Source organism: Rhamphochromis sp. 'chilingali' (assembly GCF_963969265.1).
Source record: "Rhamphochromis sp. 'chilingali' genome assembly, chromosome: 7".
NCBI lineage: Eukaryota > Metazoa > Chordata > Actinopteri > Cichliformes > Cichlidae > Rhamphochromis > Rhamphochromis sp. 'chilingali'.
The window spans coordinates 22,586,710-22,613,786 of record NC_137934.1 but is presented as its reverse complement, the minus strand read 5'-3'; the positions used below and the strand labels follow the sequence as shown (position 1 = coordinate 22,613,786).

General features: G+C 39.6%; 1 protein-coding gene across 2 annotated transcripts in view; it reads right to left on the bottom strand.

Moving 5' to 3' along the window:
- LOC308399575 (thyrotropin-releasing hormone-degrading ectoenzyme-like) overlaps positions 1–27,077 on the bottom strand; it is a 285,055-nt gene that overhangs the window by 111,342 nt on the left and 146,636 nt on the right. For both annotated transcript variants that reach the window (XM_080886929.1, XM_080886930.1), the window contains one exon: positions 9,242–9,396. In XM_080886929.1, the coding sequence (XP_080743055.1) occupies positions 9,242–9,396 (155 nt within the window). The remainder of the gene's footprint in view (positions 1–9,241; positions 9,397–27,077) is intronic.

Sequence of the window (27,077 nt, the reverse complement as noted above, 5' to 3'; positions counted from 1 at the left end):
CCTGTGGTTGCCACGCCGCCATCGGTGCCAGCTTGACCCGTTGCGCCTCGCCTCTGCCGGCCGTTTTCCGGGCCTCTAAGATGGCATCATGGCCTTCGGGGACGGCCTCCGGAAGGAGTTCGTCGCCACTACCTTCCAAGGGGTCGGCCTCCTGAACTGTTTGCCCGTCGCCGCCGTTGCCGTGTGCACGGTCGGCCTCCTGAACTGTTTGCCCGTCGCCGCCGTTGCCGTGTGCACGGTCGGTCCCCAGAACTGTTTGCCCGTCGCCGCCGTTGCTGTGTGTATGGTCGGCCCCCTGACTGTGTTATGGACTAGTGAACAGTCGTGTTTTGGTTCTGGACTCTCGTGCTCGGACTCTTTGTGTTTCGGGCCCTCCTTCCTGGGCCCCCTCTGCCCGCCCTGGCTTGGTGCTTGTGCTTTTTGTTTGGGGCTGTCGGGAGCCAGCCCTTTGAGGGGGGGTACTGTCACGGGTCTGGGTCCGGATTGTGTTCTACAATAACCAGTACACATTATTGATACTCATTAACTCAGCAATTGGTACAATAGATCGTTTACATTGTAGACTATGTACAAAAAGACAATATTGCCTCAAATAATCTGTGTATTTAAACCCTTGAGTCTGATGTTGTGCTCAATACCAGGATTATCTGAATGATTGGACAAGAGGAAGACTCCCCACAGGGTGCTAATGAAGACTCAAAATACATCTAGATTTAATATATTAAGATTATTGTTATGTGAAAATCCATGGAAATGGATTAAAACAGCATTGTTATGGCTTGGCAAACCATACACTAGTTGCTTCATATAGGGAAAAATATTCTAGAAATCCCATTTTTTCTTTTTCTTTTCTCAAAATCACTCGTTGAAAGACTTTGACACTTTAAATATTCTTTTAAAAAAATCAAAAGACAGCAAAGTATGTGCAGCTTTTAACTCTGTGGAGGATACTTAAAGGTTTTGTAGGAGTTTCCCCAGACAGTAGACTAGGAGAGAGCATGTAACCATAGAAATTGCCATGTTGTCTGGGGAGGCCTCTGACACTTTAAATATGCTTTTGTTCTGGACATCTCAGTTTAGACTACTACCTCTGCACCGTTAAAGATGAGCTGTATTCTTCTCAGTGTCTGGAATTATTTTCTGTTTGATTCCATCTGTCATCCCCTCAGCTGAAAGGGGAAAACAACCACATGTGGTCCATCTGTTCACCTGAGAACAACAGCAGCATGCAGCATGCGCACTCTGAACATGTCAGCAGCAACAGCACATATCTAACAAGACATCAAGACCACCAACACAATTTTCATCATCTGTTCCATGTAAAAAATGATCACGAATGTGCAGAGAAACCATGCAGTACAGCGCTACAGAGCCACAGAGCAGTTTGACAAGAAAGTCAGCTGAGTGTAGATGTAACAAAAACAAAAACCCACACAAATCTGAAATTAAACACATTTATCAGATTTCGACTAAAATATGATGCATATTTTATTAAATTTCCCTCTTTAAGTCCTCAAACCCTTCTATTGTGGCTGATAGAGGTCGACATAAAAACATGACAGCAGCAGAGGAGGCTAATCTGACAGATGGGTACAATACATCCTCAAACACACACTCCCGCAGACACACAAACTTGTACTCCTATACATGTGAGGGCAATGACTTAGGCCCTGTTCAGATTGAGAGCTTACACTGTTTCTCTTATGTAACATATTTAAAAAAAATAGATGCAGACCCTATTTAATAGAGGTATGAAAGATGATTCAAATATTTTTTTGCTTCACTTCCAAAACAAAACAGAACAGGCGGTGGACGTATGACAAAATGTACTGCTGGCACTCACAGAGAGACTGTTCTATAGGCAAAGTTCAAATTCAAATTTTATTTGTCACGTACAAGTTATAAGAAATTATAAGGATTGTGTGGCATAAGCTACAAATAATAGACTAGACTATCTGTCCCCAACATCTGATTGGAGTTATATCTGAAAGTTACAAAAAAGCTTTAAAATTCCTCAAAGCTTTTTACCTTTCCTGTCACTGTGGCGACTATAATGCAACACTAGGTCAGCATATCAGTTACCTTCATCATTTTCCTGCATTTCATGCAACATAATTTTTATTTATATGGGAACAGTTCACAACAGTTATCTCAAAACACTTTGTACTGTAAGATAAAGACCTGCAATATTAGAAAGTAGCTCAGCCACAACAGTACCAACAATCATGTTTTCCAGTGAATACATCAACCTGACTTTGATTACTGATTGCTTCTAAAACTCTGTGTGGGATTAAGTAGTTTTGATTGAAATGCCTTGAACGCACCTGGATAGATTGAAATTAAACTTTTTATGAAGATATGGACAATAACTTTGGTGATCACCTGACTTTTTAAATAACACCATCTTTAAAACTTTGTTCATGCTGAGAAAAATACAGTGGCCATACACTTGGTCCCCCACTTGGGGTTAACTTAGCTAGTATAGCAGCCTGGTGTGTAAAGTTCTGCTGACCTAGGTGTGACTGAGTCAAGCGAGCATGACATGTTTATACAACATAGCTCATTCACCCATTCACATCCATTCATACAGCCATGTCGAAGCGCTTTCTATTTAACATTCACACACATTCATACATGGAAACATTGAAGAGCAACTAGGGGCTAGTATCTTGCGTAAAGATATTTGCCATTTTGATGGAGCAGTCAGGAATTGAACCTTCTGATTAGTAGATGACCCTCTCTACACCTACTCCAAAGATAAAGATAAGATAAAGATCCTACAATAATACAGATGAAACAATCAGATGACCCCCTATGAGCAAGCACTTGTCAACAGTGGAAAGGAAAAACTTCCTTTTAACAGGACGAAAGCTGTACACATACATGTAGCGTCACTGTCACGCACTACACATCACACACATTCACTTTCCCTGGAATCTATCGGTCCACCCGTTGGCAGGTGATTGCTAGGCAACATGATGATTTAATAATATAGATTAAAAAAGAAATTTGAGGGGCCTTATATGCTCCTGTCTTGTCCAAGTTTGGGCAGTCACTTCCTGACTGTGTAGACAGAGTTCATGGACAGGCATGCTAAAGTTTCATGGTGGTGTTTTATTGTGAGCTTTAGGTGGGGAACAAAAAGGACAAAGTGTTTATTTCCAGCATAATTCCAGAAATACTTCACTCTTTGTAATGATATGTACCTTCTCATACTCCGGTACAGTCTGGAAAGATAATTATTTTCTTTTAAAAAGGCAAAGTATGCACTATGATTAGAATTAGACGTTTATTCTTTGCACATAACAGGTCAATAACAGCTAAACCTTCCACTAAAAGTCTATTTTCCAATTAAACTCTTTCTGACTCAACCAGCTGATTATTGAAAGCTTCAGACAACTTTCTGTCTTCTTTTGTAAGCCTCTCTGTATATTTGCATGCGTTTGAGAGAGATAAATGGCTTCAGGATGAAATGGAGTGCAAAGCTGCAGACAAAACACTACTTTATCACTTTCCTTTCTTCTCACTTGCTCCTCTAAACTAACAAACCAGATGAAGAAAGATGCACAAAAAAGACAAAAAAGTGAAAAAATACCAAAACAAAAGAAAAAAAAAACCATCAGTACTACATTTTTTATGACATGTCCAATAATATTTATGACTTAATATACTGTACACATCACATATTATGGCTTAACATTGTTATTCATTCTGTTTCTTTGCTTCACACCAGCAGCAGCCTGAAGGCAGCGTTCATCAAGACTGAGCACAGAGAAATGTCGGTATGAGGCCATATCCTGAAGGAAATTAAATAGAAGCAAGCCGTTTCTCCATCAGGCAGAGGCACCACAATATTTATAGCAGAGCCTTTTATTTTCATCATCAAAATCACCCCATATTACATGAACAGTTCAGTTTGGACACACTTCATCCAAATTTTATGGTTTTGAGATATTCTAATACTTCTGCTGCCACTCCAATAAAGAGGACATCAATTTCAGGCATTTAATTACCCATGAAATATTATTCATCCAGTGTACTGGAGGTAGATATAGTTCATGGATTACTTCAGGTCATGTTCACAAAAACGAATAAACACGTACTTTACATTAAATCTTAAGACTACAGCATATAATGATACTTCAGACAGTTACAGCTCAGCTCTCTTAGATGTATAAAGCTCAACAGCATCAAGAAGATCTTAATTAAAAATGAGAACTTCAAGGATTAGAAGCCTCCAATTTTTTTTTATTGTGATCATTGGAAGATAACAAGCTGTTCTCTGCTCCTCAGTGAAATTCATACTCAGCCTCGCACTGTAAATACAGCAATGTTATTTCATTTAACTGTGTTACATTGTTTTGGTGTATTTATATTGAGTTGTTTACACTATAGCTGTTCATCCTTGTTTGAATTCATCATTTCCATGTGGCATGTTTAAGTAAGGAACAGTTCTGAAATTACAAACACAAAGAATCATGGGACTATTTTTTTTTTTTTTTACTTCTAGCAGTGCCAGGTGATTGGCACACCATCTTTGCATTTACTAATGAACTTCTGTTATTCTGTAGTGTGCTGGGACCTAGGAGACACACACACTGAAGTCCCACAGCTGGTGCTGCACACAAAACCAGAAGGAGAAGCTGAGAATCCCAGGCTTCCCTCACCCCAGCCGCCTCTTCCACCTCATCCAGGGGAACACAGAGTCATTCCCAAACCAGCTGATAGTTATAATCTTGTCAGTGAATCCTGGGTCTGTCCTGGGGCCTCCTTCTGGTAAGACATGCCCAAAACACCACAATCAGAGGCATCTGTGAGGTATCCTAGTCAGACGCCCAGACCACCTGAACTGCCTCCTTTGGAAAGAGGTGGCTTTACTCGGAGACTCTTCCAAATGACTGAACTCCTCACCCCAGAGAGCCCAGCCACCCTTTGAAGGAAACGTATATCTAGAATCTTATTGTTTTGGTCACTACACAGAGCTTGTGACCATAGGTGAGGGTAGTAAAGGAGATTGTAGACTAAGTCACCAACTTCGCTTTACCCTATGCTCTGTCATAAAAGATGCTCCAATCTCATGGTCCCTTCTTCAGTCATTCATAAACAAGACCCTGGAGGCTGGAGGTCCCCACCTGATGAAGCCAACCCCTGGCTAATCATAGTTAAGTTTTAATACTTTTATCATTTCAGGTTCATAAACTCAATCTGTTGAAGTTGAACTACTTTAATGTAGAGAAGAGCTCATTCATTGGATATACTATGTTAAGTTCATGTGACTTCATTTGCTGGAATACTACACAAAAAAAGTATAGCTGACGCCTCTTAAATTGGCCTAAAATTCTGACTGATAATGAGTTGTCCCTATTCCATAATTCTGATTCTTATGACTGAATAACAATGTTTGATTATTGGTTTTCTTTCAGTAATGTTGGAGGATCTTTGCAATGCATAACAGCCTCAAGATGACCACTGCTATAAACCGGTAACACAAAGTTGCCCATAGTGTGATAGACTGGTGACCTGGTGCACACCACCTTTTGCCCTTCAGCAGCTGGGATAAGCTCCGGCGCCCACACCCCGCCACCCTGAATCACATAAGCATATTATTGATGGATAGATAGACAAAACATAAAACACTTGCATATATTTTTTCACTCTTCTCTTTTGAAGAAACACCTCTGCAATGTACATAAAACTCTGCAACACTGTACTGTGCGTAATTTTTAGTTTTTGCTGTCATTATCTTACAGGTGAAATCTCATCAGTGTCTGCTAATGCTAATTCTTTAAGTCTACATCTAGCTTTATATGGTTACCCGGATTAATATAAATGTTGAATATGTTCCTAGTTTAAACTGGAGATTTTGAAAAGAACACTTCCTGGGTGCTGAGTGTATAAAAAGCAAATGTTGTAGGTCTGTATAAAGCTCACTGGTAAATGAGAATAAGGCTGAATGTTTTGGGTATTTTTTACAGAGCTCTGTTCTCTTTCTGTCTTTGTTCATCTTTTCGTATCCTTTATTCTTCTTTAACGGATGTCGTTTCCATTCTTTCTCTCCATCACTTTGTTTCTGCACCTCTTTGTTTCTCCGTCTCCTACGCTCTACTTTTTTTCTCTCTCTCTCCGTCTCATACTACGTCTGTCTTCGCTGTTTAAGCTTGTTCGCCTGGTCACACTCCCTCCCTCTTTCTCTTTTCTGACTAAAACCTTTAAATTTCCTTCTGCTTCATCGTGTTTGTCTGCTCGTCACGTATTTGATGTCATACTGTAAAAACAGGATCATCCTCTCTGCTTTTGTTGTTGCCCGGGGAAATTTGTAACACGCACACACAAACACAGAGCTCATTGGTGTAGCCGTTGAAGTCATTTTGACTTCTGTCACATTTGGTGTGTTCATAACCAGACCATTTGCATTTGTTAGAGGAAAATTTATTTTTTAATTTTTAACTTGTGTTTCATGTCAATGTTCACTATTAATTTTATTTCCCTTTTTCATGTCAGACTGATGCAGTTGAATATAAAAGACCACTAGTGATATCGCAGCAGCTCATGGGTTCGGGCTGAGCCACAGGGGTTTGTTTCAGTCTCAGCACGATAACATATCAACAAATTTAGCCTCTGTAGGTGGGTCACTTTCTCTGAAGGAACATTTGTATCTTATGAACATTATTTAAACCCTCATGCTGGTGTGCCGCCCTGCCTGCATGAGTGGTGAGAAATGTACAAGACCTCTGAGCTAAATCCTGAGCAGCTTTCAGAAATACACAGACACATAAACTATGACAAGTCTGATACCCACAAACAGCCTGTTTTCTTTTGCAAAGAATGCAGAGTTCTTTGAAAGTCACAAGACATTTTTAACATGCACCTGGATGTTCATGAAGTCGAACGAAAAATGGTAAATATTGCATTTATATGTTAAACACATTTTCAGTAAATTGATTGACATTGTTTTTAGAGCTTTTAGTTCTTCTTTTCAGACTACAAGACATAAAATGTCCAAAATTCACAAAAATCTAATTTTCTAAATACACTTTCATTTATTAATAAAGAAATTTTACAAAATGCAAACAAGATATTAGTTTTGATGACCAAATTAGATACATTTTTTAAAATTAAAGCATAATCCAAACATTTCTTGCTGACCAAGAAAGAAGCCCCTGCTTCAAAGTTCACCCTTTCAGGCTCAACTAGAATGCCTACTTAGACAAGCCAAATGGCTACAGTTTCAAGTTGTGTTTGGAGGAGTAAAGGTGAGGCTTTTAAACCTATGAACACCAACTGGCAAGCATGGTGGTGGTAGCGTCATGCTCAGGGCTGGAAAACAAGGAAAACAGCCAGTTTAAGCAAGATCTCTATATAATTCCTGAGTCGAATTATCTGTAAGCCACTTTGCAACCCACCTTCACCCCAACTCTTTGTTTCATGCTGATGTCATGTCATGCCATTCTGACTTAATGGCTTATCTGTTATTGTTCCCTGCATGAGGCTTTTCATGTAAGAATATTGACAAGCTCCCTCAACAGATGGGAAGAGAAAAAACAATCATATTTTCTTCTCATCTCTTCACCATCAGTCCACCTACAGTGTTTTGTGTACTTAATTGAGATATATGGTTGCAATCCTCATAAGCAACAAAACAAGACAAACCGAGTCTAATGAAGAATGACGTTTTAAGAATTATTTGCACAATACATATAATTCATACCATAATAAATGAACAGCAGGTGATGACAATTCTTAGATATACTCAAATCATTTGTTTTATTAGTATTTCAGTGTTATTTGTATCCTTTCTTGCATATCAGACACACCTGGTCCTCAACAGGTGTGGTGACATTTAATGTTGTTTTTCCAGAAGTAAGCTACCAATTACTGACCAGTCTGCACTTATTTTAACTTCCAACAGCTGTGAGTGTCTTTTGCACATCAGATTTACATAATTCTGTGCTAACAGGTTAACCCGAGCCACCAGTTTGAGTCTAGTGGTTCAATTTTATTTCACTAAGACAAGCAATCCAGCATAGTCAGCTTCTGTCAGCCTGAATCTATGGCTTATGTGACAAAATACCACATTATAGCAGAATGAGACACTAATGAACAGACATGTGACTAAGCTCACAGTGGATGCATTTAAATGAAAGAAAATTCTGTTCTGTGTCTGCCAACAGTTCAAGGAATGAATGAACTCAGTTTATAACAAAATTGTCACCACCTGCTGTTTTCTTTTTGGTTTTGGGGGATTTTTTGTTTTGTTTTTTTCATCAAACCCATCATTTTGTGCGCTTGTGCTCCATTTTCACATGAGGTTGCATTAATTACATCTTCGGCGAAAAGTGTGAAGCCCACATATTGAGTATGAAACATCTTTAATTCGAGTGGGCATGTCCTTAACTTGGCTCTGTCAGCCAGCGTGAAACCCTCCATATTTCAATTGCAAATATACAAATGATTTTTTATTGCATTCATTCAACTTTAGTAAAGTTTTATGACTAATATAGTCAGGGGAACCTTATTCTTCTAAAACCAGAATTACATGATCCCAGCTATCACAATCTCTTTAGCAAATGCCTCCTGTCAGACTCAATAATACATACATTTTAAAAAGGATTTATATATTCTCTCTCTTATACTCTGCATCCAAATAATCTGCTCTCATCCATCATTTCTAGTTGATCTAAATTCACTTCAGTGAGATAAAAAGGTTTAAATTTATGAAAATAATCTTTTTTTTCAAGGAGTAGCTATTAAACAGGTGGTGAGGACATCAAACATTTTTAGGAAACATCTTTAGCTTAGGCTGCTGCCCCCGCGACCCGGCCCCGGACAAAGCGGATGAAGATGGATGGATGGATGGATCTTTAGGACAATAAGCAGGTGAAATTATGCAGTTATCATAGATTATGTAGTCTAAAGAGTAGGAAAATGTGGGGCTTACAGATGTATTGTTTCTGCACCATTTGTACAAAAATGTGTCTAGACAGAGTAAACATTTCTGAAAAGATTATTTTGTGCAAAATATTATATTGTGTAACCAATACTCATAATCCTAGTTAGTAAGTATTTATGAACACTGTGTTAAGAAATCAGTTACAATCAATGATCTCCAATCATATGAAATTTTACAGTCTGAATAATACCTTTCTTAAATGACATTATAGTATATATTCTATAGTATATTCACAATCCTTCGCAGTATGAATGGTAGTATAATGTCTGAGCCATCAGGTACGTTGCCTACCTGGTGACAAATCTCGTGGACTACCACCATGGTGAGTTCCATCTGATAGGATGAGGACGACACGTCTGCGTCCAACAGGATCTTCTGCTCCACGAAGACACTCAGGCCCCAGTTCTCCATGGCGGCGTAGGGGTGTTTGGGCACAGCCAACAAGTCTGTAAACCAATCATGACAACAACAACACATTACGGCTTTTCAACACATGCTGAATGTTTTCCTGCATTAATAAACTCTCAGCGAGATTCCACCACTTAAATAACAGGAGGCGATCGCTGTGACAGAATGACTGCTGGCATCGGTGCGGTTCCCATTTCGGGTTAAAATTAAACTCATGAGTCATTTTAACTATGTGCCAAAGGAGCCTTTCATCCACACAACATAGATATATGGATTTTTCAAGTTATAACTCTACATATATCTGTATGAGAGAGAAGCAGTCCGAGAGAGAGATCAGCTGAGATGTAACAAAAACGAGTAAATGTAGAGAAATGTCCTTTGGGTGGGGAAACTTGGGTTGTTTTTCAGAAAAGGCATTTCTCTCCAGTGAATGAGTGACCGGTTCAGGTCTTAATTTAAATTTAAAATCACAAACTTCTGGCATTTCAGCTGCAGCGACCTTCGTCAGAGGATCACTTGCAGACAACAGGAGACAACAGAAGGAAAAGTTAAGGACAAAATAATACCTCAGTCATAAAGAGGAGCAGAAATGAGCAAAAAATTACATGAAATTTACCAAAAATATTCTCTTCATGAATTAAACAGTATTTCTTTGAGACACACAAGGAAAAAAAAGGCACTACTGTAACTAAGACTTGCTTCCATTTTGAAGCCTCTCCAAACCAATTCATATCCAATTCTTTACCCGCCATTCCTGAACCCTGAGAAAATCAAATACCTGGGTGTCATCAAACGTGCTGCCTCTTTGGCATTGATAGTGGGTACTCATTTTAACCCTTGTGGCTTGAAACTCATAGAGACCGGTCTTGAATTTTTTAAGGCAACTTTTCTACCTTAAAGTCACAATACAAAAGTTGATCTTTTAACATTTTAGGCTTCAGTCTCAGAGGCCTAGATACTCAGTTAAGGTTAGGATGACTCCCTGGCGACCACTGGTTGCTAGTGAAATATCTATATTTCTCCATAAACTGGTGAGTTAGTTAGTTGTCCATTTTGAAGAACATCATTAAACAGAAGTGGTGTCTTATGGAACAAACTATCAGCCACAATGCAGACTCTAGATGCCTTCCCTTCCCCCGAGTCACACGTCACCTCAGGTTAGGTCACATGTGGGTATAGGGCAAGATTTCATATTGGTTTCACTCTTAACCCACAGTGATAGTAATGACCCATAGCTTTTTTCATACTGTGGGCCACTATTGATTATATTACCATATGATCAATAGTGAGCCAACAACCTTCAAAACCACCTCCAAAGGGGTTAACCCCCACTAGGGGTTAAATACTTTCAACTTCTTGTCTGTAGAACCGAGGAAGCTTCTTGAACGGGACCCAAAACATCTTCACAAATCTAAAGATGTCCAGTTTTTTTCTAAACTCTGAGACAACCACCAGAATGGAAAATGGACACATTCACCTTCAAAGTACAATTTGCGTGTTTGGAAACGTGCTGATTTCAATGTAGGATGCAACTTTTACTTTGATGGCAAGCAGTCTCTCCTTTGATGATGATTTTTCACTTCCCACAGTTTTGTGAAAACTGTCTGGTGTGTCTTTGCAGTGTTTCCGTATTTTAGATAAAATAAGGAAAAGTATAATAGAGCCACTGTAATGGCATGTACTGTGGAAGAAAAGGCGGGGATAATATTTCCAATATGAAAATAAAACAGTCCAAACAAAAAGCAACAATCTGGCTAAAACAGAGAAGCAGGAATGTAAAAACACAGAAAGAATTAAACTGAAGACAAGTGAAACTAATAAGGGTGAAGAGCACAATCATAATCGCGGGAAGAAAGAAACAAGAAAAAGGAGGTAAATGCAGACAAATTCCTCACTTTGTCTACTCTAAGTGGAGAAGAGGAGGTTATTAGAAGAGAGATTAGAGGAGGCAACAAACATCTAACAAAATGAAGAATTCATACTGCAGAGCTGTGAAAGCGATGTCGATTAAACATGACATGTGACACAGATGCATCATCTGTCTGTTCTGTGTTACAGCCTTTTGCTCTACTTTGTTTTCTCTGTCAAACGAACCTAACACTGTTCATGACAAGTTATATATTTACTTTAAATTAATGCTGTGTCAAGAATATATAGCTATGATGAGTATTGAATCCCATATTATCACATCAGCAAACAGCGACAGGTAGATAGTTTGACTGATCATCTTCTAACCAATACAAATTATGAAGACACATCGTTTACAGAGTCTTACTTCTTTCATGGTTCTTAAGACTTTTTCCTTATATTTATTTGTGGACCTTCTGTTGCCTTGCATGTCCCTCCTCCTGATGGAGTATGCAGCAGCCAAAAACTGCAGTTACTCGAATGCCCACTAGAGGCCACCTCCAAAAGAGTCGATCTCCATAGACTTCCATGTCAAAATGTTCAAATTTAGAGCAGAAAACACTTGGTTCAAGTTGTGTGTGTGCTTTCTTTTTTTAATTTATATTTTTTAATGAAACCCAGGTTTATAATTATGATCATGGTTACTTTCATCAGCACCTGTAGTAAGCACCTGTCACTGAACTGGACCTCTTAACATCTATTGGTTTAAATTTTTGTACTGCTTAGAGGTATCTGTGTTACTATGGTACTATGGTGCGTTACTAATATTGATAGACCTCAGAGTATTCAAACGAAAGTTAATAACTGATCAAATAAATGTCCTGGGGAGTTTCAAGATAGTTTCCAACAGGTGATAACTGCTTCTAGAAGGACTCTGACATTTACAGTTCACCAAGACTTTTCCTTCTCATCCACATAGGGTCATTTCTGTCTCAAAAAACAAAAGAAAAAAAGCTTCTAAAACACAAATTCTGAAGCTACAAAATGCAGAATCCAGAATGCAATGAGTGACATCACAGCATCTACATCCATCTTTCATATACAGAATATGTAACTATTCCCAGGGATTCTGAGGACAGATTGCATTTTTTTTTATTTAATTAAAACAATAAAATATATTTTAATGAAATAAAAGGCTGAATCAATGTTTCCCCTCATTAAAAGCTTCAGGGCGCACCTTCTGCCTCAGTTTGCACCTTTTTGATGTTGTTCCATCACACGAACAGAAGTCACACTGTCAACAACACTTGAGCAAAACAGGACATCAGTGCTCTTCGGCAGCTGTCGCTCATCACATGATCTGAGGGTTATTGCTGGTGCTCTCACTCGGAGGTAGCAGCACATGCACAGAGGCAAATGTTTGCACACACTCATGTGAAACCTGTTGTCGGAGCAGTTTCAGAGCTAGAAACACTCCTGCTGGGAGCTCTCACACATCCACATGTTCCCACTGATATCTATCTGCTGGGTTTGTTGTGGAGTGTCTGAGTGCCTTCCTCTGTAATCACAGCCCAAAGGACAAGCAACTCAACTTTGGTGGACTGCTTTAAGTGAAGCCAGATTACAGGTGTTTAAGTGTAATCTTATATTATGGTACCCGCAGTGACTTAGTGATATTCGATAAACTCTACAATCTGCAGCACATATTGTAAACAGCTTAAAGGATTACTTTATAAAGGGTTCTTTACCGAGTGGCCCAAATGCAATGTTGATTTAATCGCTGCTGCTCTCAGAGAGGTGTTACCGAGGCATGTGCAAACATTCCTGAGGATGCTTTAATGTCTCCCATGACCTCTTCTGTGCAATCTCCAACACCCTGATGTTGTTTTGAAGTGCTCATGCTAAAGATAAGCAAAGTGTTTTCAACCTGTACATGGATGAAGATGTTTCTAATCAAGTACAAGCACCTGGTTATAAATGTCAGAGAGCTGAGGTATGAATACAGATTAGCAATGATGATATTTGGATAGCCTTGGGCACATTCACAAACCGACTCTTAGTGGGTTACTAACGCTGCGTGGGTGTTGCAAAACACGGAAGCTGTCTGTAGATAGTGCTCAGTATCAGCCCGGGGTGTAAAGTTAAGAGATATTTGAGGAAACACGCATAACAGAAGTTAACAGAAAAATAAAGAGGATTTAACGGGAGGCTGTTTGATGATACAATGCAAGTACTGCTTTCTCTTTGATGGATAGATTTATGTGGGAGAAATGGCCGGTTATTTCCATTAAAATGAATCCTTTAAAACGCTGATCTGAGGATTTTTTTTTCCTCTAAAGTAAATCCTAACATCTGCATATTTTCTGTGCTCCTTATCTTTGTTTTATGTATCATCCTACACTCACTCTGGGAAAACAATGGTTGGAGATCACGACGAGGCCAAATATGTTGCAACCATGTACAACAAACAAAGACATTTCTCCACATAGTTAAAAAAATTTCTTAACCATGCATTTCAAAATAAAAGAAATATTTTATAACATTAATCACCTTTTTTAAAACCAAGAATTAAAAAAGAATGATGTTAGCTTCTGATTCGGTTACTCTGAGTACTCGTGGTGTACTTCTTCACAACAGCCACTCCTGCAAAAGCAAATAAGCGGCTCCACTGTTCTGTCTGAACGCTGAAGATTTCAGGTTGGGGAAAAACAAATCTAGAAATTTCATGGTATCCAGTTCAGTAGTTAAGACATTTCTATCAGAACTAAAGAGACTCACTGAGTGTTGTTTTGAGTCCATTCCATGTAGCATTCCAAGTATTTTTATAATGTACTTCCCAAATTTTTTTATGTGTTGATATTTTACTTTTTTGGACAGGGGGTTGAGAAAAATTTGTAAAATAAAATGAAGACAAGGTTTGTAGTTTGGTAATGAACTACGAACTGGTAAATGCATCGGTGGATAGGAGATCATAATCTGCTTTGGGTTTTTAGAGGCATGTTGGAGGTCACTGATCTACCAAATCAAAATTTGTGATTTTCAGGCTGTACTGCCTAGTTTCACTGGGATTTTAACAATACTTGGTAAACAACAATATGCCTAAACACTGTCACGAGTCAAAATGAACCTTCAGAAGAAGAAATCAGCCAGCTGTCTTGCTTTTAACTCATGCACACAGCATCACAGCAGAGAGCTGAGCTCAGTCAGTTTGATGTTTGAGTGTGAAAGCAGAACTCTGCAGTTGCTGTCAGTCAGCTCAGCCTGCTAGTTAATCAGGTATGAACACATGTTACGATGCGACTCCTTGGACTGCCGGGTGGCCTCTTTTACCCAGCATGCATCTTCTGGCATCGGGAAGGCAGTCATGAGGACCTGCTGTGTTAACTGTTTTGAGGTAGCTAAATGTCTGTGGAGCCTGAGGGTTGGAAGCGTGCATGCCATATAACTCTATGTGTATCCTCACATGAAATATGAGGAGATACGATGTGAATTAATGTGGAAAAAACTTTATTGTTGTATTTCCACAATAATGATGATAATAACAGAGTGGATCTGGCACTCATGTAACTTTATATCGAAGCCTAATGGACTAAATGTCAAGACTGACTATGTAATGGGTAGGGAGCTGAAACTGTATGTTTTTGAAGTCTCAACGTTACAGCCTCAACATAATTAACAATATTTTTTTTTCTTTTGAGCCAGATGTTCTTGTATTTGGATGAGATGGTAGAGTTATTAGCTCATATTAGACACTAGACTTTCACTCACCAAAACTGCAGCAAAACCTTTTGGATGGGCTGTACAATTAAGGGCAAGGACACGGCATCAAGGATGCTCCAAATACCTTGCATGGCGCTCTCATGGTGCTCAGCAAGCTGAAGGTGTGAAACACCTTCAATGGACTGAAAAACGCTCTTCTTCTGTAAAAAGGATGGCATGGCTTGAAGAAGACACACAAACCCAACCTCAGGATTCGCAAGATGCTTACTCATAAAATTTAGGCAATGTATGTTGTGTTATGTATAGTAAACACAAAGTCTGCATGGTATTTTGCATGAACGTGTGCTAATGGAAGGACCTAAATTGGGGCACAATAATGATCTGAGTTCATGTAAAGCATTGCAAACTGCAAGCAGCCAAGTCAGCACCCACTTGTCAATCAAGTAGCCACATTCAGAACACTGCAGTAATGCAGGTAATGCAACTGTAAGCCTTAAAGCAATATAAATGGGTATATATGGGGATAGGGAAAAATTCACCTTTGATACAGTTGTTATGAAGGTCAAATTGGCTGTTTATATAGAGCAAATGTTAATTTGTTGCAAATTTTAATATAGGAGTCTATGGGGACTGCATCATTGTTGGACTAGACTTCATTGGTCATTAGAGGAACTGTAGTTTCTAACATTTCAGGCTTGCTCTAACTTAAAATAAGAATCGTGACAATTAGAGTGGGCTTTTGATTTTGCCTGAAGGCTTAAAATCAGCTGCCACACATAGAAAATTTACTCTCACACTGCACTCTGTGGTTTTGTCCCAATTTTCCAGCATCGATGAACAAAACAACAGAAGAAAGAAGATCTCTGCTGCTTTCTCACACCAATGGCTGGTGAGGACAGTGAGCAAGTTTGCATGCAGATGTTCTTCATCTGTTCTAATTATCGCTTCTTCACACTAATAAAATTAAGAGAGTAAGAGAGAATTGTTGTCGGAGCTTGCTCACCCATGCTATATATATAAAGCTTTAAACAACCCTATATTGCAGATCAGTTGCACCCATCAAAAACACCTGCTTTGGTTTAAAGTTAGAGGTGTGAATTTTTTTTTACATTGATGATGTGTTTCTGACACCAAGATATTAATAGGAGAAACTGGAAATGTCATGAGGTTTACATGCCTAAACTCCATCAAAGAGAAGTTCTCAGCATCAGGAAAATAATTCAGGAATATAAATATTATTATATTGCCAATAATCAGAGGTGTGGACTCGAGTCACATGACTTGGACTCGAGTCAGACTCGAGTCATTAATTTTATGACTTTAGACTTGACTTGAAAAAATGTTCTAAGACTTGTGACTTGACTTGGACTTTTACACCAATGACCTGGGACTTGAATTGGACTTGAACCGGTTTACTTGAAAAGACTTGATATTTCACCCCAAATATAAAATTGAACATACATATTATATAGAGATTGAAAATGTGACGTCATTCAGGGGTAAAACCCCAAAGGATTCTGGGAACTCGTGGCAAGAGGTACTAGCGCACGCAGGCTTTCAATTGAAATCAGTCACACAGCGATAAAAAGAAACACAAAAATGGCAAGAAGCTGTTGTATTATTAACTGCAATAGCCGGTCGCATGACAGCCACGGGAAGCCGACGGGTAAAGAGATCGGTTGTTATCGGATTACGTCGTTGAAGAGAAATTGTTCGAGCCATGTTTCTGAAGTAACAAAGAGGCGACGGATGGCCTGGATTGCAACCATTCAAAGATCAAATATAACGTCCCAGAACACTCCAGCTCACAGGTTAGTCTGCTCCAAGCATTTCCACAAAGGTCAGTGTTTTGTAGTAGTTAATACGTCATTTTCTTAACATAATTGGTGATATAGGTTACAAGCAAGTCTGGCGCTGAACAGAAATTGTCGCGCTATGCTCCTTTATTTATTGTGCATAAATAGTGAATTGTCCTGACATGATATTGTGTTTCGCTTCTGTTATTATGGTACATTAACAAAAACATATACTTTTATTCACAGGATAAAACAGGTTTTTTGTATCACTAATTGCCCAGTACGATTACAGCATACAATATTATTGTCACTGCTACATTTCTGTGATGCTACCAGAAATTATTTCCACTACTAATTAATTACCATTGAGCTCAAAGGTTATATTAATAAACGGTTAACGAATGTGTATTTATGATGACGATTTGTGAGACTGGTAAACTTATGATACGTACGATGGTCTTTCATTCTATACGGTGCATTTCAAGGTCCTGCACCCATCCGTCGGTAAACTGTACCTGGGCTTGTTGCAGTGACCTGAAGTTACTAAACTTCATGAGTGTATGCACTCACTCCAAGAACCATATAATTATAAATATGCATATAAATATGCTACAACGAGATAGCTGACTTCATCTAACTAGCAAATGTTGTCCAGGCTACGTTGGTGAAGCAGTTTTTTTTAATATGTATGATATTTTTGTCATGCGATTTTAAAGCCGGTCCTACAACCGCATCCAAGAATAACATGCAGCGTATCTCAGAACTGTCGGTGAAAATTATTCTTGGAGCTAGGTTTAATTGAGCTGCATTTTAAAGAGGTGCAATTTCACAATTTGTGTATATTTTCTAAGTTCACTATTTTGTCATGTGTTGAGAAAAACACAGATTTAAAAATTACATGGTCTAATATTCACATTTAGCATATAACTGCAACATGCTTTTTTCGTCGTTTTTTTTTAAAGACTCGAAAGGACTTGAAATTCAAAATTTCCGACTTGTGACTTTACTTGGACTTTTACACCAGTGACTTGAGACTCGACTCTGACTTGCCTGACATTACTTGAGACTTGACTTGAGACTTGAGGATAAAGACTTGAGACTTACTTGAGACTTGCAAAACAATGACTTGGTCCCACCTCTGCCAATAATGCGAGCAGCAGCTATGTCAATGATTCTAAACTGAACAAAATGATCAAAGAGTTTTCCTACCAAGCAACTTGAATGAAGTTTTTGTAGAAAAAAAGGTTTGGTGTGAAAAGCCCCGGTAGCCTTGTCCAGATATAATACATCACATTATATTTTCAGTGTCAGACTGCTCATAGTGTTCACACCTGATCCATCATCCAGCCTGCAGCTGTCACAGTGACAGCAGAGACTGTCTCGGTCAATGTCTGACTGATCAGCTGTGTAGCAGTTTTTAGAAACAGTTTGTAGGTCAGAGACAGCGCTCTCTGCTACAAGTAAGTAAACTACCTAAACTCACATTGATCAGCATGGCAGCATGACTTTTTTTTTCTACCCAAACTATTTTCCCTTTTAAAAAGTTTTTCAGAGAAAAAAACCTGAAGAATGTGTAAAAAGTGGATAATATCTCTATCTTTATCTGGTTCTATCAGGCTCATCTAGTTGCTGGAATGGAAGCAAGACAGGAAGTCAAGTTAATTACATATTAGAGAAAGTGGTCTCCACTATGTAATCTACTTTGATTTGACAGACAAGCATCTGCAGGGTTTACAGGGAACAGCTTGAAAAAGAGCAAATATCCAGTTCTGCCTAGAAATCTGACCTCAGTGTACCACCTTCATACGGCTGCTTCCAGCAGGATAATGCACCACAAATGTCACAAAGCTCACAGCAATGAGTTTACTGTACTCAAATGGCCTTCACAGTCACCAGATCTCAATCTAAGAGAGCAGCTTTGAGATGTGGTGGAACGGGAGTTTTATATAATGGATGTGAAGCCGACACATCTTCAGCAACTGTGTGATGCTATCATGTCACCATGGACCGAATTCTCTGAGGAAAGTTTCCAGCTCCTGATTCTGCTTCATGAATAATCAATGCATCTCTGAAGGCAAAATGATATTTAACCCGGTACTAGTAAGGTGGACCTAATAAAGTGTCTGGTGAGCGTATACCAGTCAGTGCCCCAAAATTGAGCTTTATTTGTCCTAGAGAAAAGATAATGACATACTGCTGAAATCGTATCGGTGTATCGGTGATGATGAGTGTGTTTACATGAGCTTGCAGTCGTCTGTCTGGTTAAAACCAGTTTCAAACTGGTACAGTTGCTGTGGTCAGCCAAAAACAACTAGGAGGAGGCGGAGCATAGCAGGTGGGCTACAACTGCCAGCTAAAGGAAAGCGCTATGAAATATACATGTTACCATGGAAACAAAATTTCCACAGCCAGCACCCAATCCCAATGCTCGAGCCAGTTTTCCAAGGCTGGATGTGATTGGCTGACAGCTCATTATCCACATGACTGAGGCTCAGACAGCAGAACTGGTTGGCTGGTGGAGGGAAATGGAAATGTGATTGGTTTGACTAAAGGGGGGAAATGCAATTGAGGCCATTTGGTTTAAAGTAGAAGATGCAAATGAGACACGATGCTCAATAGACATTTGAATTCAAATAGAAGGAATTAATTCATTTTACCACAGATTACAACCTTTATGAGGTTCCCGTGTCCCAAACAACTGTCTCCTGCTCACCCTCACACACAAACACACACACACAGGCATACATTAACTATAACCTAAATTACATTCCTTCACACCCTGCATCACTCTGCATGCATTGCTTACTCCAGTGTTTCACCTGGATTCTCCCTGTGGCTGCAGCCTCCCTTTTATTATCCAGCTCATTTTTGTCAGCGATGCATGACAAATAAACCATAGCACAGAGGTCCCCAACCTTTTTGGCGCCACGGACCGGTTTATGCCCGACAATATTTTCACGGACCGGCCTTTAAGGTGTCGCGGATAAATACAACAAAATAAAACTAGTACTGGTACCGAAAAAGAGAAGATTTATTCATAACACACGTGAAAAGACCCAGGAAAACTGAGTTAACGATAAAAACGATAACAAAATAACGCTGAAAACTGATAAAAACCCTGAAAACTATACATTTCACACCTGAGCCTCAACTCTCGCGGCCCGGTACCAAATGACTCACGGACCGGTACCGGTCCGAGTCCCGGGGGTTGGGGACCGCTGCCATAGCACACATAATTATGTATTTTTCTCACCTTAAAGGGCAACTTTAATACCAGCTTCAGATGGAAGTTCAAGATAAAGGGGTTCCTCAAGTCAGAGAAATAAACCATTATGATGTCATCAGGGTTTTACAGTATGTAATATACAAAGAATACATGGAGCACTTTTTCCAGCAGTTTGTAACAAGTAAAAAACTAAATTTTATGCAATTAAATTAGTGTAAAAAAAAACCCACAAGGAAATGAGAAGAACGTATATAATGTAATGCATATACAGAGCCAAAACAGAGGCAAAAAAATCTCATGCATTACATTTTCTCTTAAATATAAAATAATTAAAAACATTAGAAATAGCCAAGAACCATGTGCAGCCAAATACAAACACAACAACTGTCCTGAGAACCCATTAGCAGCAGAAAAATCGAGTTAATAAGCAAAAAAGCAATGGCCAACAATGAACCAAACACTGAGTCAACTAAATGTTAAACAGCAGAAGATCCTTCTCCATGGGCACATGCAAATTTCATCTTTCAACTTTTCTGTTCCTTCACCTTCTCCTGAGACTTTTCAGCCCGTCAGAGTTGGGTCTGCTGTCAATTTGTATTGAAATAAGTCATTATCTCACCAGTACGTTAGCGACTTACTGTTAACACTGATGAAGGCCTATAGCCCACAGGCATCCACAGTGGCATTTTTATAAAATGTGAAACTCTACAGGCATTAATTGCTTTGCGCTACCTTTTTTTCTACTTATTCTTACATTTTGGAGGTTGTGTGCTGAGCTGAAGCACACACCTGCTGTCGTTCTGTGGACCGAGTGTCTCATGTTACTACTCCCATGTTCTTTCCAAGCGCTGGCACTTTGACACACTTCTGGTGTAAACGCATAAAACGCATGAGCAGGATTTTTATGTGAGACCCTGTGGGTTTTCCAGGGGATCAAATTAGTGATGAAGTGTGTTGCTGTTCTGATGGATGCAAAAGCGATTTTCCAACAATAACCCACCATTTCTTTCCATTGTCTTCCAAACTGCCTGGGTTCCTCAGGAGGGTTAACAATCAATTTTCAAGATTCCAAGCAGCAGTTTCCTGCTGTGTTTGACAAGTCTGAGGCACAGGCAATTTGGCTATAACTGGCTGCATTAGGAAACACCGGACCCAAACACTATCCATGTTCAGGCCTGCCATCAGATATAAGCACAGCTTCTAAAATTATATTTTCCTCCTTAAATTGTCTTTCCACAAGGAGTGTGGAAAACAGCAAATAAAGAGGGGTTCTTGTATAAGAAAATAATTGACAGTGTGGGGGCTGAAACGCTGTTTTCTAATAATTACTAAAAATAAATTCCTCCTGAATTATATTCACTCGGAGTCCAGGAAGCGACATGTGAGCCTGGGGGAAGATGTTAGGCTTAGGGTACTAAAACATTTAGGGAATAAAGGCAGTCAGATAGTGGAAATTTTATTGCCTGAAGTCAGAGAAGACCTTTTAAATATTTAGCCGAAGCCACAATCTTTAACATCACGGTTCGGTTTTGTGGTGCCCAGAGAAAACTCTAAAAGTAAAACTTGGGATATGGGTATGCTCCACTCTGTGTCTGGGTTGGTTGGCAGTGAAATAAACCACAATCAAAGGCTGCAGTCCTACATCTTTATCATCTTTATCTGCTGACAGTTTGACTCCAAAGATTTTTGGCATTTATTGACCAACAATGAAAACTACTGACACTTTTGTGCCACCCCAACAGTTTGACTCCCCCCTGTGACTCAGAGTTAAATACATGGGCTTTGTCTGTAAAGGTTCTCAGTCAACCAGGTCATCGTAGTCTAAGGAGCTTGGAAAGAAAAGCGTCTGGACTTCTTTAAGTTTCTTGAAGACATCTCACTTCTCACCCGTGAAGAGTCACAGATTTCTTTTAAGCCCTTTTGGGAGTGTCCCTATGAGGGTCGTGGGCTCACTATTGATCCTCTACCTAATCACATAACCCAAGGTGTGAAAACGAGTGTAGGTCACAATCACCCAAGGCTTCGGTTGAACCCATTGTGATACTTACCCCAACCTATCATGTGACTTATTGAGGTCAAATGTACCAAGATGTGAGTAGGCACTAAAGTGTCTAGGAAGGAATCTCAAAACTGGATTATAGATGGCAGACAATTGGTGTCGTAAGCCATACCCTCTGTTCAAAGATGGTCATTCACACCATCTGGACATAGACGGCTTCTTTCACTCCTCTTTCAAACCATCTGTCTTTTAGGAAAGCGTCTGGACTCTATCCAAAATCTGGGACCCTCCACCAATTGCTCTTAGAACTGAGAGGTGAAACGTCTTCAAGAAACTTAAGTCCAGATGCTTTTTTTTTTCAAGCTCCTTAGAATACCTCAGCTTTCCAGTTTTTAGGACTGAAGAAGCCTGCAATAAAAGGTGCATTTAAAATGTTTCACAAACACAATTAAGTATATAAAAATAAGTTCTGATTTTAATTGGTTGGCCTCCTTGCCAACTTGGACTGCGTTCATTGCAGCTGCTGCCTGAGGGTCACTGCCTGAAAGCAACACTTGCCACACACAAGTGTTAATGTAGTTTTACCATGGACCTGCACCCTCTTATGTCCACAGGAGTGTTCACATTTGCTCAAATCAGAAAGTTGGTCACAGTTCTTGAAGAATCAGGGTCTTCTACAGCCACAATGCCTGTGGTTGCTGAATAGTACGTCAGCAAGTTGTCTTATATGTTTATTCACTCTTTCCTAACTTCAAAGACCGATAAATCCTTTCAATCCTCGTCTTTGAACTGTGTGAGTAACCTGGGGCACCCAGTGAAAAATCAATTAAAGCCAATGACAAGGAGAACATGCCAACTTCACACAGAAAGCCCCCAGACAAGCAGCAGGATTACCCCAGAAACCTTTTGCTATAAAAACCACCACTTCACTATGTTTAGCGACAAATCATTAATTAATAAAGACATGTTAGCCATTCATAGACCACAAGTTCCAAAACCAGCATGAGAAGGTGCTGGGAGAAAAGAAGAGCACTGTTTTTCAGCACATAGTATCACTAACAGTGACATGAGGGTGCAATACCTATGTGAGGAAGTAAAGAAAGGAACGGTAAAAATGAAAGACGTCACATTAAATGTGCAAATGTTTTCTAAATGAATCTGTCATCGCTAATGTTTCTCATGAAGAAGCGTTTTTAGAGTTGAACTGGTGAAAAGGTCTAGTGTTTCCTCCCCCTGTGGTGGGATGACCCACCACAGGGGATGAACATTTTAATGAAGAACTCTTATGGAAGTTATTCATGGAGTATTTCTTTTCACTGCTACTTTTACTTGATTTATGAATCTGACTATTTTTTTCTGCTTCAGCTGTCATGTCTCACTGCCTTGCTTTGCGCAGGGTCACACATTCTCAGGCATGATCCCAGCGTTTGTCTCATCCCCTGCCTCCACCACACAGACATCACAGATAAAAGCTACACACTCTTACACTCTTATTTTGTCTCTGTGTTTCCTTACTTCCTCTCATTCGGCCTCCCTCTCTTACTCTCTGCAGTCGAGCTCCACTTGTCCACCAATTATCTTTAGCTCGTTCAGATAAGAGCTGCTCCATATTCAACAGACACAAGAGGAGGGAACTCGAGGAGAGACTTTGAATGTTAAACGCCTTCACAGCCACCAGACAACCTGCAGCCACAGAGCGAGACACAACTCCACTGCACACAAATAAACAACCACAGCAAGTGTTGCTGGAGGCTGAAATGTTCATTACACTCCATAAAATGAAAGTCCTGTACAGAATAAATATCACACTGATGGTGTTGCTGTTCTTCGAAGGCAAGCTGAAAGGTTGTCCTGAGGCTGTTACTAAAGGAAAGATCATTAAAATAACAGGCTCATCAGAAGGACAGCAGGGATGCTCAGTTAATTGTAGTTTAGCAGTTTACTGAAATATATTCTAGTCATATGGTGAAGACGTTTAAAGATCTTCAGTGTTAATTTCAGATTATTCACATCGCAGTGAGGATTTACAGTTCTTTACTCTCGAAGCACTTTTTAAAAAATATATAATTGAACAGCTGATGAAAGCTGTCGCACGGACAGGTGATGTTGTTTCCAGTTCTTCATCAGTTACAAAGTTGAAAGGTGTGGGGTTGATTCAAAGGGTCGCATTTTCATTTGGAAGCAATGGCCTCTGATTCCACAGCGTTCAATCAAACAAACTCCCAGTACAGTGAATCATACTTAGGAAAGAAAAAACACAACTGATCCTTAGAGGAGTCACCACGAATGTTAAACCATCTATAAGACCAAGAACATCTAAAAAAACATCTGCACACTTCTGAAACGTCATTCTTTGAAAGGATGAAACTACCTGTAACTAAATGACAAGACAGAACTAGGAAGGAGGCTTGAAATGGCTCTTAAGCCAACAAACTTGACACAACCTGTGAAATAATGAAGCAAGGGGATGGGTGCTTTATAATGGCACCCAGTCACTTTTGGTTTTGGATGATGTGACAAAAGAAAAAGGCAGCAAAATAAATTCTGAAGAGCTTAGAGATCCTGGAGTTTATCTAAGGTGAAGAAAGAGATTATTTTAAAATGATGTAAACAGCCTCCTCCAAGGATATCGTCCTCTAATAGACTAGGACTTAAAAAAAGAAATATCATGAAACTTCAAGAAAAATGTCAAATCAAATCAGAACTATTTTCATTTTCTCAGACTTGATGGTAACCCCAGCAGCTCCTCCACTCTTTGGCACCCCAGGAGGTCACACATTCATTGCTTAGTTTCAGTGATGTTTATTGATAATAGAGCAAAATCTGCTGGATAGATTCAGCCAAAAATTACAAAGTAGAGTGTACAGCTCTTCATATTACAAACGGGCACTGACCCAAAAACAGGAATAAGATCAAGATGGATTTTACTGTTGGATACAGAACCGACAGCGACACATAGATCTTATTTACTCTGAATTTGAATATAATTCAAGTGACAAGTCGCTTTCTTATAGACTTCCTATGGCAACCGGGGGGCTCGCCCCCTGCTGGCTGTAAAAAAGCCACCTCGCTTGAACAAAACTCGCCTGGAGCTTAGATTTAGAGTTAGCTTCACAAAGTGGTCAGACAATTGAGAACTGAGCAGCGAAGCTCCTTGCACTGCTGTGCATAAAACCTAATTAAGCCATGGAGTCCGAGTTAACACATTAATAAAACAAAACTTGCACAGCACCTGCCAGCTTTAAAGGCTAAGCTGTCAGCACACCAGGTCTTTGGATCATAGCAAGTATATTGGATTGAATACATGTACTATTATACACACTGTGTATATTCTGCATGTAAGGAAAATCTATCAAAATCTAACATACAGAAAAGGTGAATAACAATGTGTCACTTTGATATCGCCCTGGTTTATTAGATGTGCACACTAAGACTGGCTGATTTTCACAGCATAGTCATCCTTGCGCTTGAGAGTCTAACTAGTTGCAGAAAGAAAGAAAGAAAGAAAGAAAGAAAGAAAGAAAGAAAGAAAGAAAGAAAGAAAGAAAGAAAGAAAGAAAGAAAGAAAGAAAGAAAGAAAGAAAGAAAGTGTACTTTATTGGTCCCCGTGGGGAAAATCCCTCTCTGCATTTAACCCATTCACTCAGTGAAGCAGTGGGCAGCCATTGGGAGCCCGGGGAGCAGTGTGTAGGGACGGTACCTTGCTCAGGGGTACCTCAGGGTAGCGGTTCAGGGGAATCGAACCCCCGACCTTCGAAGTTTCACCTGACTCATTTCTACAACTGACAGGACATTTAAAGTCTAAAATGTAGATAATGTAGAAATACTCTGATTAGGTCTTGGCTCAGTGAAAAGTGTTCATTAGCCTAAAGCAACAACCGGAGCCTTTGCAGTGTGACACAGACACAGAGTGATGCAAACTGAGGTGACCGTGAAGATGTCGAGTCCTGACACAGACTCTGAATATCTTTCTGCTGCTCTGCACGAGTGGAAAATCTCTCTGTGTTTGTGTGTATGTAGAGGAGACTCGGAGGACAGTGGCCATCAGATCGCTGGGGGGCCAGGTGATTGGCTTGGCTTTCTGCCAGTCAAGCCAATCAGAGGACTTCATTTCCCCGCAGCGATAAAACATTTTACATTCAAGCAGAGTCGACCTTTAAAGCGTCACACACCTGGAAAAGTATAATTACAAAGTATAATTAATGGAGATTGTGTTGCTGCAGAGACTTTCTGTTTACACTGTAAATTGGGCTCAGATGATAGATGTAATTACATTTATTAATTGCTTTTTGTTGTCTAGTCTCTCTTTGTTCCTGTCAGTCGTGTTGTCAAAGTCACCTGAATGGCACCGCTGTTGTATAATCCTCCTTCAGTGTTGAAAATATCACCTTCTGGCCCCTCAGAGAAATGAGATGGATAAAAGGGATTTTATCTCCTCGGATTTCCATCTCTGTACCCTGCCTTAAACAGATAATAATGGAGGATTACTGCATCTATATGTTTTTATACATCTGTGAAAACAACAAAAACCCCAGAAATCACTGAGAGATGGTGGAAGATGACAAAAAGACGAAGCATTTTGAAATTATCAGAAATTTAAGTTAGCCATGGGGCATATGGGAAAGCTGATAGTGGTCTGGGATGTGGCACAATTAACAAGCTACCTTAGCTGTTAGATAAAATAAATTAGTCAAGGCTTCTGGTCAATTGTAGTCATGCAGTGTTTGTATGTTCTCTGGCCTTTCTTGGGAGCAAAAACATGCTTGAGGTAGAAAAATGGCTTCAACTGTACAGAAAACGACACGACTAATGTGAGTGTAAGATGAGCGTATGAATGTACTGAATGCCACTCTTATGAAATTTTAAACAGATAACTTGCCTCCATTTCACCCTATCCCTACCATCCTCTGCCACACCAGCTCACGACATTTGAGGATCTTTTTTTCTTCTTCCTCTTTTACTCCTGCCTGGCACCTGCATCCTTTGTCCAATATATCCACCATCGTTCCTCTACACATGTCTAAACTATTTCAGGCTGGCCTCTCTAACCTTGAGCAGTCTCTGTGGTGGACTCATTCCACACAAAACATTAATGGCTGTAGAAAGAAAAAAAGTATAAATAATTTTTGT